This window comes from Opisthocomus hoazin, chromosome 2, assembly GCF_030867145.1.
Source record: "Opisthocomus hoazin isolate bOpiHoa1 chromosome 2, bOpiHoa1.hap1, whole genome shotgun sequence".
Lineage (NCBI taxonomy): Eukaryota > Metazoa > Chordata > Aves > Opisthocomiformes > Opisthocomidae > Opisthocomus > Opisthocomus hoazin.
In genome coordinates this window covers 16,261,322-16,279,430 of record NC_134415.1, presented here as the reverse complement: position 1 = coordinate 16,279,430, position 18,109 = coordinate 16,261,322, and the positions used below count along the sequence as shown (strand labels likewise).

At 38.6% G+C, this 18,109-nt stretch overlaps 1 protein-coding gene across 3 annotated transcripts in view; it reads right to left on the bottom strand.

Moving 5' to 3' along the window:
- Positions 1 to 18,109, bottom strand: part of TTC27 (tetratricopeptide repeat domain 27) — a 138,493-nt gene that overhangs the window by 17,523 nt on the left and 102,861 nt on the right. For all 3 annotated transcript variants that reach the window (XM_075412725.1, XM_075412726.1, XM_075412727.1), the window contains 4 exons: positions 16,835 to 16,957; positions 11,135 to 11,362; positions 3,410 to 3,508; positions 1,598 to 1,650 (listed from right to left, as the gene is read on the bottom strand). In XM_075412725.1, coding sequence (XP_075268840.1) covers positions 1,598 to 1,650; positions 3,410 to 3,508; positions 11,135 to 11,362; positions 16,835 to 16,957 — 503 coding nt within the window. The remainder of the gene's footprint in view (positions 1 to 1,597; positions 1,651 to 3,409; positions 3,509 to 11,134; positions 11,363 to 16,834; positions 16,958 to 18,109) is intronic.

The window sequence follows — 18,109 nt, the reverse complement described above, 5'->3', positions numbered from 1 at the left end:
ATGAGGAAACAAAAGAAAACAATTAACTTAAACACCTTTTTCTTTTCCTCCTTTTAATCCTCCCCTCACTTTTTTTTTTTCCTAGCAGGCTTGAAAAATAAGAATTTACACTTCCACCACCACTCGGCCCCCCAAAATAAATTATACTGAAGTACACTACTACAGATATCCTCTGTTTTGAGAGTGGGTTAAACTAACTCACACACAGTCTTGATCTAAAGTGACCACACAAATACTGAAAGAAGTCGTTATTCCACAGCAAATACAGGCCACACTCAGCGTGTAAGACTTAAGATTTTCTGTACACATATTCCTCTCCCACTATTCCTGTGGGAAAAAAACCTCAGAAACACGCCCTCCTGTACTGCTTTTGATACAATATCAAATAGGTCACAAGTTTTCCATGTATTTAGCATGTTTAATCACAAGAGTAGATTAACAACAATAAAATTAAATCAATGAAGTGAAACTAATCACTCCGTAGTTTCTCGACCTTGTAGTAGATCAGACAAAAAAATTATTTTGATTAAAGATACTTTTATGAAAGAAGCATAAACCAGTACACTGAGCACCTGACATACCCTTTTGAAATCTATGCAAAAGAAGGTGCAATCTATCACATGCAGTCTAAGACAATACATTGGGCATTCTCAAGGCACTGCTGAAGATACAAGGAACTACCACAAAGTTAAAACAAGCTCTCGATTTCATTTTAGTCTTCATTCTAACCTTCATTTTCTCCTTCCTCCTGCTCCCACTAGCTTATCAAACCATCTCTTGAATTCATTTATGATATTACTTCCCATGTTTCCTTCATATGTTCCATCAATTTACTCTTTTATGTAAATTTGCTATTCTTTTTCTTTTTTTTTTAAGTTTGCCTCCTGACTGCATAACTATATAAACTGATGTCAGATTTTGAGTAAGGTTTTAAAAAATATATCTTATTCTTTTGTTCCATTCTTTGGGGACAAGTTAGAATGTGAAAAATCTTCTTAAATATTAAGTTCTTTCAGGTATCCTGCGCGTCTACAAGTAACTTTTATTACATTGAGTTGAAATACAAAATAAGAAAGGCAGTCCATTTATGTCAAAGCTTCTTGTACTAACAGTTAATTTGGAGGGCAAAGAACAAGCGAGCTAGTGTGCAAACAGATCTCCATCTGCTTTCATAATACAAAAAATAAACTGCCTGTTTTTCCCTTAAACCTCCTGAGATTAATGTAGTATGAATTGACATAGGTCTGAATATATAGTTTGTTTGAAATGGACTTTATCTTTTTAACTTCATAGTCAAATTAGTTTCCAACTTTAATATGAATGTTTTGCACTGGTTGCACTTACTCGATTGTAAATACTTTCCACAAGTAAGAAGTGTAAGGTGAGAGGTGCTACTTTTATAAAGCTTATGAAACTCTATTTCCTGTAAAATGAAATGTGGTATTAATGATCCAACCTGGGAGAAAGAACTGAAGGGATAAGTATTACAAAATATGATGTAATCACATTAGAAGAATAAAAAAATCAATGTCAAAAAAAGGAAATTCCAATTATTTATTTTGGAAGCAGTATCTTCTAATCCTTTCAAGGCACTTACTTCTGTTTTAGTCTGATATAAGCAGTTGATAAATTGTTCCAGGCCTCAGCATTCTGTAACGATAAAAGAAGTACCAAAAAAATGATTCACTTACGTTATGCTTACTTGATAAAAATACGTAAATGAAATTACTGTGAAATATCATTGATTTTTCTAATCACATATATGAACACATATTTTCTACGAGGCAGTCAAAATACTACATTGAAATAAAAAATATTATATTAAAATAGAAACACATAAATATTACTGATGACAGCAAAATCAGGTATATACCTATCAATTAGTGTGTTCCAACCAGAAGGCAGTTAAGTCAGCTCTCACCTTCAGTTTAAACTGTAAACAGGCATCGTCTTCTGGATCTAGCTGAGATGGCTGGAGAGGTCAGTGCTCTCAGCAGCTCATCACTTCTCACTAGCTGGAAGCTACTTACCTGCACCGCTCTGTTAGTGGAAAAAATCATCCGAATGTCCCCTAATGCATCTCAGGCAAAACTAACAGAGTTAGTTCCAACAGTGTTTATCAGCTGTTTTAGCTGAAAAGGATTACGGAGTGCTCAGACAGCTTTTTCTCTGGTAAAACTAGCTGAGCCACATACAGAGATGATCCCTGCCCATCACCTTACACTGCTGTAAATTTGAAGCCGTGCCACTGAACTCAGCAAAGTGACAACTAACATAAATCTGAAGAACAGAAACTGGGTCCTGCAATGAAATGTACTCTGGTACTGAAGGCTAAGGAGCCTCCCTCGGGCTTAAGGAGCATTTAAATCATGCTGGGAAACATGAAGCTTAATTCATGAAAGCAGTCATTACATTGCTGCAAATCACTGTATAAAGATAGTTTTCACCTCCATAACTAAGAGCCAGCCAGCATCCTTTACTCGCAAAAGAAATACCACTTAACCCACTGAGAAGTCAGTTAGCTTGTTCATATGAATACAATTAAGTAGAGGCTCCAGAGACAACTGAAGACAATCTTAGTGTCTACTTGGAATTAAATCTTCTGTACTGAAACAAAAAAATATCAATATATAAAGTAAAAATTCCACTTAACTACAGAGTTGTCTGTATGAACATTTTTTTTCCCAAGTAAGTTATTTCATTTTATTAATAAAGAAAAAAAGAATACTGTCACTTTTCATTGCTCTCTCTTATTCCTTCCCTCAAGAGGAAGGAATGAATAGCTTCTATCAAGTAGGTGGCATTAACTCTAAGCAAGCAACATGCTGGCAGTCAGACCTTTTGACAAAAGTTTTGCCAGTGCATTCCTGAGAGGTATTCCAGCTGACGCCTCTGCTACCTCAGTGCACATGCAAACTCAAACAGCAATATTGTACAGATGTTTGCCCCATGCATCCTGAAAAACTGGCTAACGAGCTCCATTCTCCTCATGCTCATGAACTACATAGTTACAAATTTACCTGTCATACAACCACTTGTTAGATTTTTTTCTCAGGAGAATTTGATTACTTAGAGGACTAGTATTTCAATTTAATATTTTTGTTTTATCTCTCTTTTTAGCACTCCTCACAGTCTACACATTCCTTTTTCTCTGTTTTACCAATGCATGCAAGCATAAAGGAATTTCTGCCCAAACATATTAACAGGCAGTTATATGGACAAAGTTAAGCATTGGGCAAGCATTTTTACGATGCCACATGACAAAAATACATCCTCCATGCACAAGTTTAATTTGTTCAAAAGGCTAAGATTTAAGCAAGTTTTTCATTATTGCTTTGCTTGTTTATAATGAAAACATCCTTGTTGCTTTTAGATAAGCCATCTGAATTGCTTGTTGAAAAGTACATACATCTGGTTCCAATGTCACACAGCGCTGAAATGCTTTGGCAGCACCTTCGTAGCCTTCTAAAGCGATGTATGCGCAGCCCAAGGAAAACCATACACCTAGCTGGAGAGAAAAAATAGATGTTACATGTATACATACAAGTTTCTGCACAAAAGAAATAATTTTGCCTGGATGCTCAAACACACACTACTCTTGTTGATTTTACCTGGTTTTCAGCTATCATAACAATATTGCATTGGAATAAATAATATCCTGTCTGCAGAACATAACAAAACTTTAGGTTCAAAGTTTTAATAAACATGGATAGACAAAGCTGTTGACTACATAAAGATCACTTAAACATACGGGAAGTGCTCAAGTGCTCTTAAATAGTGCATCTTCATTTAGAGAAGAAAGTGATAGCTATTTTGAGGTTTGCATGTTTTGCTTTTACTTGTGAAAAATCCACATTCACTTTATAGTATTACAGTTAGGTCAAATGGTAAATACTAGGAAATGTATTTCATGGAAATCACATTTTACAAGAAACGTTTCTAATGATGGAACATGAACACTTCAAAATTGTAGCTCTTTCTACTTGTCAGAATATCCATCTTCTCTAGTTTATAATGCAATGTTTAGAGACAGAAAGGTACTTAAATAATGCCTTGTGTAGAGAACACAACATCAGCAGTTCAATAATCTTGCATTGTAAGTCTTTAGTTGTTACAACCAAATACCTCCCATCCATACAGATTCAACCAGGGAGCTCAGCACCTCCTTCTCCACGTTCCCTCCTCAGGATGCTGCAGAGAGCAATGAGGTCACCCCTCAGCTTCCTTTTCTCCAAACTAGACAAACCCAAAGTCCCCAGCCACTCCGCATAGGACATTCCTTCCAGCCCTTTCACCAGCTTTGCTGCACTCCCCTGGATGCATTCAAGGACCTTAATAGAATTCTTAAGCTGTGGGGCCCAGAACTGCACACAGAACTCCAGGTGAGGCCACACCAACGCTGACTACAGTGGGACAATCACCTCTTGTGACCAGCTGTTATGCTGTGTTTGATGCACCCCAGGATGTGGTTTGCCCTCTTGGCTGCCAGGGCTCACTGCTGACTCATACTGAGCCCGCTGTGCAGTGATAGGACACATGGGAACGGTTCAAAGCTGTGCCAAGCGAGGTTTAGACTGGACATTAGGAAGCATTTCTTTACCAAGAGGGTGGTCAAGCACTGGAACAGGCTTCCTGCAGAGGTGGTCGAAGCTCCAAGCTTCTCTGTTTAAGAGGCATTTGGACAATGCCTTTAATAACATGGTTTAACTTGGTCAGCCCTAAAGCAGTCAGGCAGTTGGACTAGATGATTGTTGTAGGTCCCTCCCAACTGAAATAGTCCATTCTGTTCTAAATAATATCAGATATAGGCATAAATTACAGCAAATTAAATATGTGTTTTCATAGCTCTTCAATAGCAAGTTCCTGATTTGCCACACAGTTAATTCTCAGAGCTACACGTTAAGCAGTACTACCTTATAAAAAAAGCTTTGTAGTTCAGGAAAGTATTAAATCCCAAGTACACTGACAGAACATTTTCTGACAGCATTAAGCTGTTTAAATGTAGCAGTTAAAATCAAACAGAACATTTTATAATGTGCAGCAAAATCATTCCAGGTATTACTACCAACTTCAATAAGCTCAGCCATTTCTCCATTCTAAATGCCAAGGTAAGAAACATAAATAGGTTTTCTTGGAAAATTTTTTGAGAGAGGGAAGAAGGTTGGGAAGAGGAAGATGGAAAACCAGGTCACATTAACTCTAATTTACATTGCACAACAATGTATTACTTTTCAAGATGTCTGATTAATGTTTATATTCCCTTGTGTTTTGGGTACTAGTTCTGAAGCAAGAATTCTGGTAACTCAGGTTCTTTGTAGGAAACCATAATGGCTATTTAAACACAAAACTGCTACCTTAAGAAACACTTGCAAATCAGGGATTTCACACGGTTGAGGATAAAGCTGTTGGTTCATATGCAAGGAGCTTCTACCTCTACAGATTAACTGCAAATTCCAGCAGGTATTTTTGTGATTCTCTCCAGATCAGACTCATTTTTGTGTCCCCAAGACCCAACTCAAAATCAGTAACAAGATAACTGCTCATGACTTACCTGCTATGGAGTTCATAGCCAATCTGCTTCAAAACTTAGATCCCAGAATACAAATGTATGTATTCATCCCTGTCAGATCTGGCACCCATGTAGGCAGTCTTCATGATATCAAGAAAAGAACTGAACAAGGTCGGCAATAAAGATATTCTTTTGCATTTGAGGGTGTACATGGACAGCCCATCCTCAGAGCATGTGCATGAATAGATCAAGATAGAACTGCCAATTACATCTGGCTTGGGCAAACATGAAAATCTACTTTTCAGCATTGTCAGCCTGTCACCTTTCATGATCCTTAAACTCATCACTGAAAGAAGAAACTGTACATTAGGAGAAAAAAATGTTTCCCAAATCTCAAGAGGGCAAAATAAATAGGAAATTAACATTTATTCAATCTCATTTTTTAAGCCTCTTTTATCCGTGAAGTTTCCAGAAGACCAGCACTCCCACATGGCTGCCACCTCATTAAGTCTCCTTTCTCTTCTTTCTAGATCAATAACTTTCTGGACATGAAAAAGTGGGGGCAGAGATGGGACTGTTCAAGTATGAAATTGAAGGCTAGCTCCAACTCTACAGCTCATGATACAAGTTAAACTTCTGTAAAGGGTGAGAGGAAGACAATCATGGCATTTTTTATAATTCTAACAATTTTTTAATAATTCTAACAGAGTGTCCTGGGTTTGGCCAGGACAGGGTTAATTTTCACCAGAAGCCAGGAGGGGACACGGCCGGGCGGCTGACCCAAACTGTTCAAAGAGACAGGGTATTCGACACCATGTGCCGTCATGCTCGGTGCTGAGTGCGGGAGCTGGCCGGGGGGAAGTTATTGCAGCTCGGGAGCGCGCGGGGCATCAGGCGCTGAGAGCTGCTCTGTGCATTTTGCTGTTTATTTTGTATATTCTTCTTAGCAGTATTCTTGTTGTTACTGTTCACTTCCTCTGCTGTTCTGTTAAACTGCCCTTATCCTGACCCACGAGTTTTGCCTTTTTGTTCCCATTCTACCCCCCACCCCAGCTGCGGGAGGGGCGATACAGTGACCGCGTGGCCCTTTGTTGCTGGCCGGGGCCAAACCACGACACGGCAGCACAGTGCCACTTCTGAGCTCGTGCTTCTAGAACCTGATTTGACTAAAACTTCCCTTATTCTAATGTTTTGAGGCTGATGGTGAGCAGCTACATCTCTCAGAACTGGCTTACCAGTGCTTAAGCTTGTCACTCCTTTCTCAATGAAAAGTTACAGAACAAGGAAAAAGTAAAATGACTCTTTACTTCTGTGGAGAAAAGCTATATGAGCAGGCACCTAGTAAAAATCATACAGTGACTGTAAAGACTGATAAATAATTTTTGTTTTTTAATAATTTGAAACAAGATTATTTTGCCTAGCTGTATGAAGGTTTCGGCTGAACAGAAAAAATGTGAAAACTGGACATCATGGAGACGGTTGGGAAAGGTGTCAAAAAGGGATCCTTAAGCAGAAAAGAAGAGTGAGATGAAAAGTCTCTGGGGTGGGAATTCAGTCAAGGATCCTCATGAGATGCTACAATATGGAGGCATAAAGTATACAGAAAATGGAATAGGTCATGCAGATGGAAGAATATCACTATATGTTAAAGAAAACTTGAGCATCAATCATACAGAAAATTAACTGTGTAAACAAACAACAGAATTGGTACGGATTAAAATTTCAGGCCTCAGTATAAAAGAAATATAAAGACTAGATCTTTATATACTACAAAGTATCTCAGAATACTTGAGTAAAATGGAGAAGGCAACATGCTGGGGGATTATCAGAAGGCTGTAAAAGTAGAAATTCCAGAAAATACAGGGAGATTTCAATTATTCCACATAGCTTAGTAAATACCATAATGGATGAAATTCCAAGGCTAAATCTTTTAGATATGAAGAAGCTAATCAGAAGACAGAATAGTCAGGTTCAAAATGTTACCACACAAAAGATACTTTCTCATGTATCTAGATTCACTAGTCCTTCAAGAACAACAAAAGGCAACTCCTTTAATACAGACGATGTTACATTTAAGAGCTACTTAAAATGGAAAAGCTATGTTAAAAACTAAAAGGGGCAGCTAAAAGAGTAAATGTCTGCAGAAGACTTGAAACATTTAAAGACAAGACATTTCAAGGCTTGGAGCAACTGCATATTGTCATTCAAAGAGGCTCTAAGAAGACTAGACAATCAGAACAGTTAAAAACAAAATAGATTATTAAGAGGACACGCTTTAAAAGCTGGTGTGCTAGACAAATGGGAAAGCTTGAAAAGAACAAGTCTGACAGGTTAAATGAAAAAATATGGTAGCTGTGTAAAACCAAGCAATGGTTCATTGGCTTTGATCTACTGTAGGAATGAAATGGTATTTTATCATCCCTTAGATATCTGCAAAGGGAGCATGAATTTCTTCCACAATATAAAAGTACAGCGACATTTTAGTAATATATTTAGGATATAGCTTAAGAATGGACTTTAGCTATTTTTTTGTGGAAAGAACAGTAAGAATTCCCTTTTTACTGGGGAGGGCACAAAATCTGCTGATCCCACTGGCTGATGTAACAACTGCTGTGAGGAAAGTGACCGACTGAAAGGTAGCCTAAGGAAAACTTCATCCGAAGTTCAAAAAAGACTGCTGTCAAGGCTTGTGGAACTAGGTTAAAGTTCTTTTTTTGGAAATAAAAAAAAAGCGTGCATTGGCTAGAGGTTCAAATGTCACTACTGATTGGAAAAACACATGAAAATGAGCTGTAAATTTTTATCCTTTTCAAAACTGAAGACAGTGACCAGCAAAGGAAGATAATTTAGGCTTGGACTCTTTGTTAAAACTTGCCATCAGCAATCTTCAGGCAAGTCTTTAATAAAGTCTAAATGATTATGAAATGCTTTAAGCCTAAACACTTCTCTCATATTAGTGGGAATATCATTCCAAAATAACCTAATTACAGTATAGCCGAATACTTCAAAAGAAAAAGAACCCAAATCATATACCTGAAGAAACTTTTTTGCATTTTTAAAGCAATTTCCACTATTTGTATAAAGCAAATACATCTAGATCTTTTTTCCCAGAATTCGGTAAACTGCTCAGTACAATTCTCTTCGGACTATAGTAGTGTCAGTTTAGAAACAATCTATACCCTGTAGACCAAAATTAGTCTTTGTAGTTAGTAATTACAATAAAATTTTAAGAGCTCTAGCCGAGTGAAATCCTAGCTGAGTACCTTCTTAATTACTCGGTTTTTGGCATCATTTATCTCCTTATAATTCAGTTTCTTTTGAACACTACACACTGAGAGTATGTACTATAGTTTTAAGTAAGTATAGACTTCTACGATCATTTCCAATGAGAGACTCTAGCTCAACTCCTGATTCAGTTACTTTTACTATTAAAAGATGAATGAAAAAGAGAATTGTTGAGAATAAAGCTCTTACTGCATTGTACAAAACTTTAAATTCCAGAGGTAGTTGATGGCAAGCTGACTTCTAAAGTGTGACTGTTATCCGAAATTGGAGAGCGATCACTTGTCTTGCTTGACACCCAAGAAAATTAGCCTGAGAAGTTATGAGTCAAACAGTCTAGCACAAAAGAGGATTATTCTTTTCTTGCAGACTGAGACATGATGGAGAACAGAGTGGGCACAAAAAGAGTCCTATGAACACTCTTATTTTTGGAAAATTCAAATGTGAAGCAGCTGGATATAGAGAACCATACGCTGTTCAGCACAAGAACGAGCAAATCTGTAATTTAACAAGCTGTAAGTCTTGTTATGCAGACTTTCACTGCTGGAGAACTGACTGTATGAGCTCTTTGATCTCTGGAATTGTCTCAGTCTAGCCTTCCAAGATGCTCACAGTGAAAGCGCAAGAGAAAATCATCTGTCATCTAGTAGGCACGTACTAGAACAAGTAATCCCGCGAGCAAGAAGTGCTAATGAAGATGAGTTTCATATATATTTAAACTGTAAGACTTCCATTCCTATGTGGATTCTCCAAAGTCTAGTACAGTGGTTGGCACAGACTGCAAAGACCTACCTCAGAGACCTCAACCAAATTTGACCAGTCAGCCAAAGAGTACACAAGATTAAAGGAGGATTGACAGAGAATGATTTTATCCACTAGATATTTTGGGGAATTACTTGCTGCAGTCTAAAAATCCCTTCCTCCAAAAAGGTTTCTGATAAATAAAAAAAAAAAAAAAAAAAAAGAGTTTCTTTGTAATAGGACCAGGGAATCCTTGTTTACCTGATAAATTATTCACAATTTTTTAATGAGTATTTTCCTTGTATTAAAGTCCTCACATCTAAAATCACCTTCCTCTCTGCTCTTTGTCCACAAGACATCCTGGAATAAGAAACAATTAATTTCTGCAGCGACAGAATACAGATAGACTTTAGAAGACAGTGGATTGTCAACCCACACTATCCATTTGCTCCATATATTTGTTTGAAACAGTTCATGTGAATCTGAAATAGAGCTTTCTCAGCAACAAGGAGGAAATGCTCGCTTTCCTATATGGACTGGCCTATTTTTCTCGGACTGCCTTTCATTTTAAGCTTCCTTTGGATAGGACACGAAATAAAAAAGCATCTTGGCAGAAAATTTCTCAGTTTTGAGCCCCATTCCATTCTAAAGGTGTTTCTAAGTTATCTGAGTTCACTTGAATAAGAACAGGACTCATTCACTGGAATAACATATATAACTGAAATACAAAAAAGGCTTTGGGATATATTATTTGGAAGGTTGGAGGCCTTTAAAACTTTTTTAAAGCAGAAGCCCAGCTAGTTATGTGGAAAGAAAAACACCAGCTTCGTCAGTGTTCTTTGGAGGGCAAGAAGGAGGAACATCCTACTTTCACATGGACCTGGAAATGGCTATGAAGAGCACAATTTTTATACACAAACAACCACAAAGCTGTTTTAAATTCTCAAGACCTTTCACAGGGTGGACCCTACTGGGATGGGATACAGTGGCTGAGAAACTGAAACAAGATTACAAAACTTGTCTGCAGAGCAGCTTGCAAAGGATCTGCCAAAATAACCAGCTTCATCAAGAGAACTCTTTTGACTGTGGTTTCAGTTTTGATGCATTACTACAATAAAAGCTACTGTCATCACAAGTGTAACACAACGCTTCTCAGTGACTCCAGAGCAGGACAGAGCAGAACACTTGAATTAGACATCTGTGAAATACAGATATAAGTTTGTAACTCAAAGTCAACAGACAAGGCAAAAGGATAATTTCATTAAAACACGTACAGCATTCTTCTTGTAACTTTTGCTTGACACTTGTTCATGACTCGTTTGATGATAACTATTAATTTTCCATGACTCGACCTCTTTAAAACAGAAGAGTTGTACAGTTAAAGAGTTACCTGCATGCAAGGACCTGAATGCAAAAGGATGCCTTCATTTCAATATGTTACTCTTTTTAGCCAGGCTTCCAAGTACGCGGTGAAAAATTTAAGAAAAGTAATAAGCTGTTACTTTGACAATTGTATACAGAATTGCCTTTTAAAAAAGTGTGTCACCATTCAAAAATGAACACACCAAATAAAACAAAGCCATGTGTGTATCATTTCCCAACCTGCATAGGGTTGATCTGCACTGAACGTTCAAAGCACTCCACACACTCCCTGAATTCCCGGTTGCGAAGATGGAGGAGGCCTTTGGAGCGCTGGGCACGGGCGCTGCGGCTCCCAGAGAGCTCCCAGGCCTTGTCGTAATACTGGTGGTCTTTAAGAACATCACCAAGCAAACAATATAATCCTGGTGTTTCCTTTTCCTCTAACTCCCGCCTGAGTATTTCTTCCGCCTGTTAAAGAACAAAGAGAAATCAGTACATAATGGGACAATTTATTTTCTGTTAATCACCTACCTGAACAAATACCACTTTAGCATCTTATAATCATCAGCTGCAGACTAAGTACAGTATCTTGATCCAACACAGCATCAAAGATAAAGTCTGGAGAGAATCTGGTTACAAACTGTTTTTAAAAAACCACTGCAACATCTACACAATATGGTGGCTTTTAACACACCAAGGGGAATGTACCCATTAAAACAAGATGTGTGTTCTATCCCAAGAGCAAATATCAGTCCTGGACATCAAACCTACACCTACTTCACAGCAATGCAGTATCAGCACCATTAAGGTATGCGCAATCCTAATAGTTTATCATCTGTGTTTTTTACACATCCTAATAAGTACTCCTGCAACGACTGTCATTCCTTTTTCTCTAATTATTCTTTTCTGAAAATAGTGATTTCCATTCTATTACACCTGAAGACACATCCACTTTCATACTGTTGGTTTTGGAAACGCTACTCTTTTATATAAGATGCACAAGTTATAAATTTATATCTAAGTGTTTTGAGATAAAATATATTCAGAATATATACACCATTACAGAAAAGAAGACACAAGCTTGGTCTCCCAGGCATCTATTATGGGCTGTAACCAACTTTCAAAAGCTCTTTATCTCGGGGTCACTATCTTACTCTAACAATAAAATTATTGTTTCTCTTTCAAACAAGAGATAGTCTGCTTTCTGTGGCTATTTGAAAAGATAAATACACTGGACAGATGATCTGTTGTTCAGACGGAACTTGTACCCCAGTCCCCTGCTGCAAATACGCAACATACATCATCCAGCTCAGTACAATTTTTCTATTAGAAAAGATCTATTTGAACCATCTGAACCAAGAAAGATCCAACACACCCTGCCACAGAACTCAAGTTTAACACTGTAACACTAGACATTCTTCCATCATAGCTAGCTGAACTAAAAGGAAAGCCGAGTTCATCTCTGCATCTAAATTATTACTGTTTTTCTTGTTTCTATAAGAACTGGATTTTTTGCCCTTCAGACGATCCCTAGAGAATCTAAGTCTCTTCCTCCTCTTCCTCCAATCAGTAAAAATCATTGATCCTGTCTGAAAGTCATCTTTAGAAAAATGACTTTGTTTTACTTTATTTTGAAATATTTAATGTATAGTAATTGAAACACTTCATTCTTACTGTCATTTTTGTTAAATAAAGTAACAGTAAAGTCTACAAATACTGGAAAGGCACTAATGTGAAGAAGGGATATATTCTTTAGATTTCTAAAGGGATCTTAAACTAGCAAAAATGGAATCCCATTAAGAAGAAAATTAGTGGCTGAATATTAGGAAAATAACTTCATGGCAAGTGTTTTTAAGTGCCTATTGAACAGTTCTCCAAAGAAAGCCAAATAAACTATTACCTAAAATTTAGAATTAGCCTAGTCAAAGCACTAGAAAACCCTACTTAACAAGAAGACTGCACTTGCACGGGGTTTTGTTCAAAGGGCAATTTACTTCTTCTCTGCCTCCATTAGTTATGATGATAAGATTAAAGGGACACATATTAATAATAGATCTTTAAGATTATTTTTTCTAGAGCAGAGAGAACTGAGTACTTTACTATTGCAGTAATTACATTAGACACCCAAAGGTAAGGGTTTTTTTTTCCTGCTTCAGATAAAGAAAAAAGAACTAAATGTTGTGTAAACAGCAGCTATGAGGGGAAAAGTGCATTGCATGCTGCTTCTTTACTGCTTCCTCTGCAGGGCACTCCCAAACCCAGATTGCTATTCTGTGGCAGTGCCTAGTACTAATCACACACTAGACTAGAAAGCCAACCATTCACGAATTGTATTTCACATTTAAGGGCAGGAAAACATCATGTTCTGGTCTAAGCTTACAAGAATTCATTGCCAATGTAAGTATTTCAGCACACAGATAAAAAAAAACACTTAAATAAGCAGAAGTCTGACTTTTTCTTCACCTGATCATCTATCTGATCACCTCTCCAACATGTTATAAACCTTTTTAGTACTTAAATCTTTAAAGGCTAATACGAAGGATCATAACTACAAACTAAAAAAAATTGTATTCTCACAACATTTGTAATTTGTCTTCTACAAAATCAGATAATAAAAACATGCAGAAGTTTATTTAATAGAGCTTGTTCTTTGGGCACGTACATGCTAAACTCTCTTATGACGTGAATATCCACTGAACAACACGCTGCTCTCGAAGGTTCTCCTGCATTTCTAAAAGGATCGTTACCACTTTTAAAAACATAAAAACATTTTGATAAATACAAACAGTTCACACTTTGAAAGCTTTCTGATAAGGGGCACAAATAGCCACTCCCCTCGGTGTACAGCTAAATGTTTCCAATTTTCTGGCTTTTTTGGTCTGAAGCTAGCCTTTTTTCCAGCACTGCTGTTACTTAGTACTTACACAGCATTTCTGTTTTTCAAAGCACAGCACAAATCCTCATTCTGAAAGCATTTCTAAGCAGTTTCCTGTGTCAGATATCCTGTCCTATTCTCTGAGTGCCATTTTCATAACTCCCTAAGGGCAGTTTGTGAACGTAACTAGGACAGAATGCATTTCCAGGAAATGGAAAATACTGACCTCTATTTCTCCACTGTACTGAAAAGATTGGGATATTAGCATACTACCCCCAAAGGCATGCATAATGTGTCACAAAATTTGTCAGCAAAACATATCTCTCAGTTTATAATGATCAAAATCTAGGCATTGGTGCATGATAATTAGAAAAAATCTGTAAGTACGAGAAATGCTGCATTTTTCTATTAATTGAAGTTATAGCTCTCTATTCTGTAAGCTTAAATTAGTTTAAGCATAGCCTTCGTGCTTACAACATCATACTTTTACCTATTTAATGCTACTATATAGTAAACAGAAGGAAAGAACAAGGAAAAAAAGAAAAAATATATTGTTTTCTGAAAGTGAGTATTTCTGAAAGCTATATAAATTCTGAAAATGATGTTTGATAGCATAAGTTCCTCTTACAGTCCTTCTGTGTGAGAGATTGCAACAGACAAAGAACAGTGGAAGTTACACACAAGTAGGCATTGCTTCCAGGCATCATTTTCTAAAATCTTCCTAACATTACCCTAATAGTAACTGCAAAATAATCAACAACAGGAGGACTGCTACAGTCTGCTGCCAGCATTTTTAAACGATTCTGTCACCGATACATAGAGTTAGGTGATGACTTTAAATTGTCTTTGTCTGGAGCTGATCACACGTAGCTGCAGCAGTGTTAAAGAAATGATGGAGAAGTTCAGGGAAACATCAACATAGACTTAATAACATAAAGCCTTTTAATCTTACACTACTTCTTGTCTCTGATGTTTGATTCTGTAATTTGACTATGTTAACATCAGATAATTACACAGAATCACAGAATATTAGGGGTTGGAAGGGACCTCTGTGGGTCATCTAGTCCAATCCCCTGCCGAAGCAGGGTCACCTACAGCAGGCTGCACAGGACCTTGTCCAGGCGGGTCTTGAATATCTCCAGAGAAGGAGACTCCACAACCTCCCTGGGCAGCCTGTTCCAGTGCTCCGTCACCCTCAGAGGGAAGAAGTTCTTCCTCATGTTCAGATGGAACTTCCTGTGCCTCAGTTTGTGCCCATTCCCCCTTGTCCTGTCGCTGGGCACCACTGAAAAGAGCTTGGCCCCATCCTCCTGACACCCACCCTTCAGATATTTGTAAGCATTTATTAGGTCCCCTCGCAGCCTTCTCTTCTTCAGGCTGAACAACCCCAGCTCCCTCAGCCTCTCCTCGTAGCAGAGATTTTCCAGTCCCCTCATCATCCTCGTAGCCCTCCGCTGGACTCTCTCCAGTAGCTCTTCATCTTTCTTGAACTGGGGAGCCCAGAACTGGACAGAGTACTCCAGATGAGGCCTCACTAGGGCAGTGTAAAGGGGAAGGAGAACCTCCCTTGACCTGCTGGCCACACTCTTCTTGATGCACCCCAGGATCCCATTGGCTTTCTTGGCAGCCAGGGCACACTGCTGGCTCATGGTTAACCTGTCGTCCACCAGGACACCCAGGTCCCTCTCCACAGAGCTGCTCTCCAGCAGGTCCACCCCAAGCCTGTACTGGTGCATGGGGTTGTTCCTCCCCAGGTGCAGGACCCTGCACTTGCCCTTGTTGAACCTCATCAGGTTCCTCTCTGCCCATCTTTCCAGCCTGTCCAGGTCACGCTGAATGGCAGCACTGCCTTCTGGTGTGTCTACCACTCCTCCCAGTTTGGTGTCATCAGCAAACTTGCTGAGGGTACATTCTAACTCTTCATCCAGGTCATTGATGAAGTTCAACAAGACTGGGCCCAGTACTGACCCCTGGGGGACACCACTAGTTACCAGCCTCCAACTAGACTCAGAGCCGCTGATGACGACCCTCTGAGTTCTGCCATTCAGCCAGTTCTCTATCCACCTCACTGATCACTCATCCAGCCCACACTTCCTCAGCTTCCCTAGGAGGATGTTATGGGAGACTGTGTCGAAAGCCTTGCTGAAGTCGAGGTAGACAACATCCATGGCTCTCCCTTCATCTACGCAGCCGGTCATGTCATTGTAGAAAGCTATCAGATTGGTCAGGCATGATTTCCCCTTGGTGAATCCATGCTGACTACTCCTGATAACCTTCTTTTCTTCCACTTGTTTGATGATGGCCTCCAGGATAAGCTGCTCCATCACCTTTCCCGGGATGGAGGTGAGGCTGACCGGCCTGTAGTTCCCCGGGTCCTCCTTCTTGCGCTTTTTGAAGATTGGAGTGACATTGGCCTTTCTCCAGTCCTCAGGCACCTCTCCTGTCCTCCAGGACCTCTCAAAGATGATGGAGAGTGGCTCAGCAATGACATCTGCCAGCTCTCTCAGCACTCGTGGGTGCATTCCATCAGGGCCCATGGATTTGTGGACATCCAGATCGCTTAAGCGATCCCTCACACAGTCCTCAAAATACATCAAGACCAACGATGTTGTATTTAAAGTGTTCTAAAAAACTACAGTTAATAGTTTGAAATCAAGTGGGAAAGAAAACTACTATCCCCTCCAGACAAAGCTCCAAGACCCCATCATGAATGACTGCCACAGCCTTCTTGAGATGCCCACATTACACCTTGCTGTGCATCCATAGTTGTTAACTTAATTTTCCTTGAACATTGTCAAGAATCATTATCACAGTCTTCTTGCTTAAGTTATTTCGTCTTTACCAACTTCTGTTTCATGTGGTCATTATCCCAAATCTTTTTTTATTTTAGCATTCACAGGTTATGACAGACTCATACGTCTTGCTTTTTCCTAAACAGACTTTTCTCATGATACCCTTGTAGAAGTGAGTGTCATTAGTGAATTGACAGCTCAAGCCAGACAGTCCTTCATACTTCAGATCCTATTTCAAGACAGGATCTCTGCTGTAAAAAACATTTTTCTTACCTTTCCATGCTGTCCTGCTCTTTCATAGCAGATTACTGCATCTTCCCACATTTCCAGCTCCTCAAATATTTGTAAGGCAGAGCTGGTGCATCCCAGCTCAAAGAGTAAGCTCGCAAGCTGACGCTGGAAAGATAAGAAATTCCAGGTAACTGAAAACAGGTAAGTAAACAGTATTTACATTATTAAAAGATGTTAGGGTCATTTCTGACATCAACAAGAAGCAGAGAGAGAATATGGAATTATGCTGGAATTATGCTCTTTGAACTTCAAGCCTTAAGCAATGCACATACCTCAACACCCCCCCCATCAACAGAACAATAATTGTTTTGATATGACTTTTGTTCATGTCAGTAGCTTAATCACTTTGAACTTGCTTATAATATAATGCAAAAATGGAAACAGACGTGGCAAGGATAAATTGACAGAACTGAACTTCCACCCCTTAAATTAGGTTTCTGGCCTGTGCAGCTGGAGAGCAGCTGCAGCAGGATGTTTGGAGCTCAGAGAGTGGGAAACAGAGGTTGAAGGAGGGCACTGAAGCCTCTTCTAGCAATGCTTTGCCATATTCATCCGTACCTGTGAAAAAACACAGATAGAGAGAAAGGCTCTTATACAATTTTGTTAGGTACTTGTGAGAAATCACCGTCCCAAACAGCCACTGTCAAAGGGTGTTACTTTTCAGTCAAATCAATATTGGATTTGAGTTCAGGTTCAACTCCCTAGTGGAGTTTTCCTCACAGATAAGCCAGCCTCTTTGTTATTTCAAACTTGTCTATTATTTCAGCGTACTTATGAAAATAAATGAGTAACCTTTTCCATTTAAAAACAAACAAGGTATGTTTTCATGACTTTAAAAAGTTGTCTTTGGTCTTTTATTTAGTTTTTAAAAAGAGATTAAAATCACATATAGGTTTTTATCTTTGAAGAAAGAATAACATTTACCACACGGGACAGATATACAAAATTTGGTTTGCAAAAACAAATGGAAGCATTCTGTATAAGGACACCTAATTATGCTACGAGATCCCATACAGTGAACCTCTGCAGTGTTTTTGGTGATCCTGAATGGATTCCCTGAATTTCTCTGCAGACGTCATGGACCTCTCTTTATAGGCTTGGGTTCAGTATCTATTACAAAGCCAAGGAGTTACCATACAGGAATAGACTGATAGTCAAAAAAATAAGAATCGGCTACAGTTCTTTGACATAAATATGTAATCAACTCTGAAAACCTGTAACAAAGTAATTTTTTGTTAGATTGATATTAATCACTTG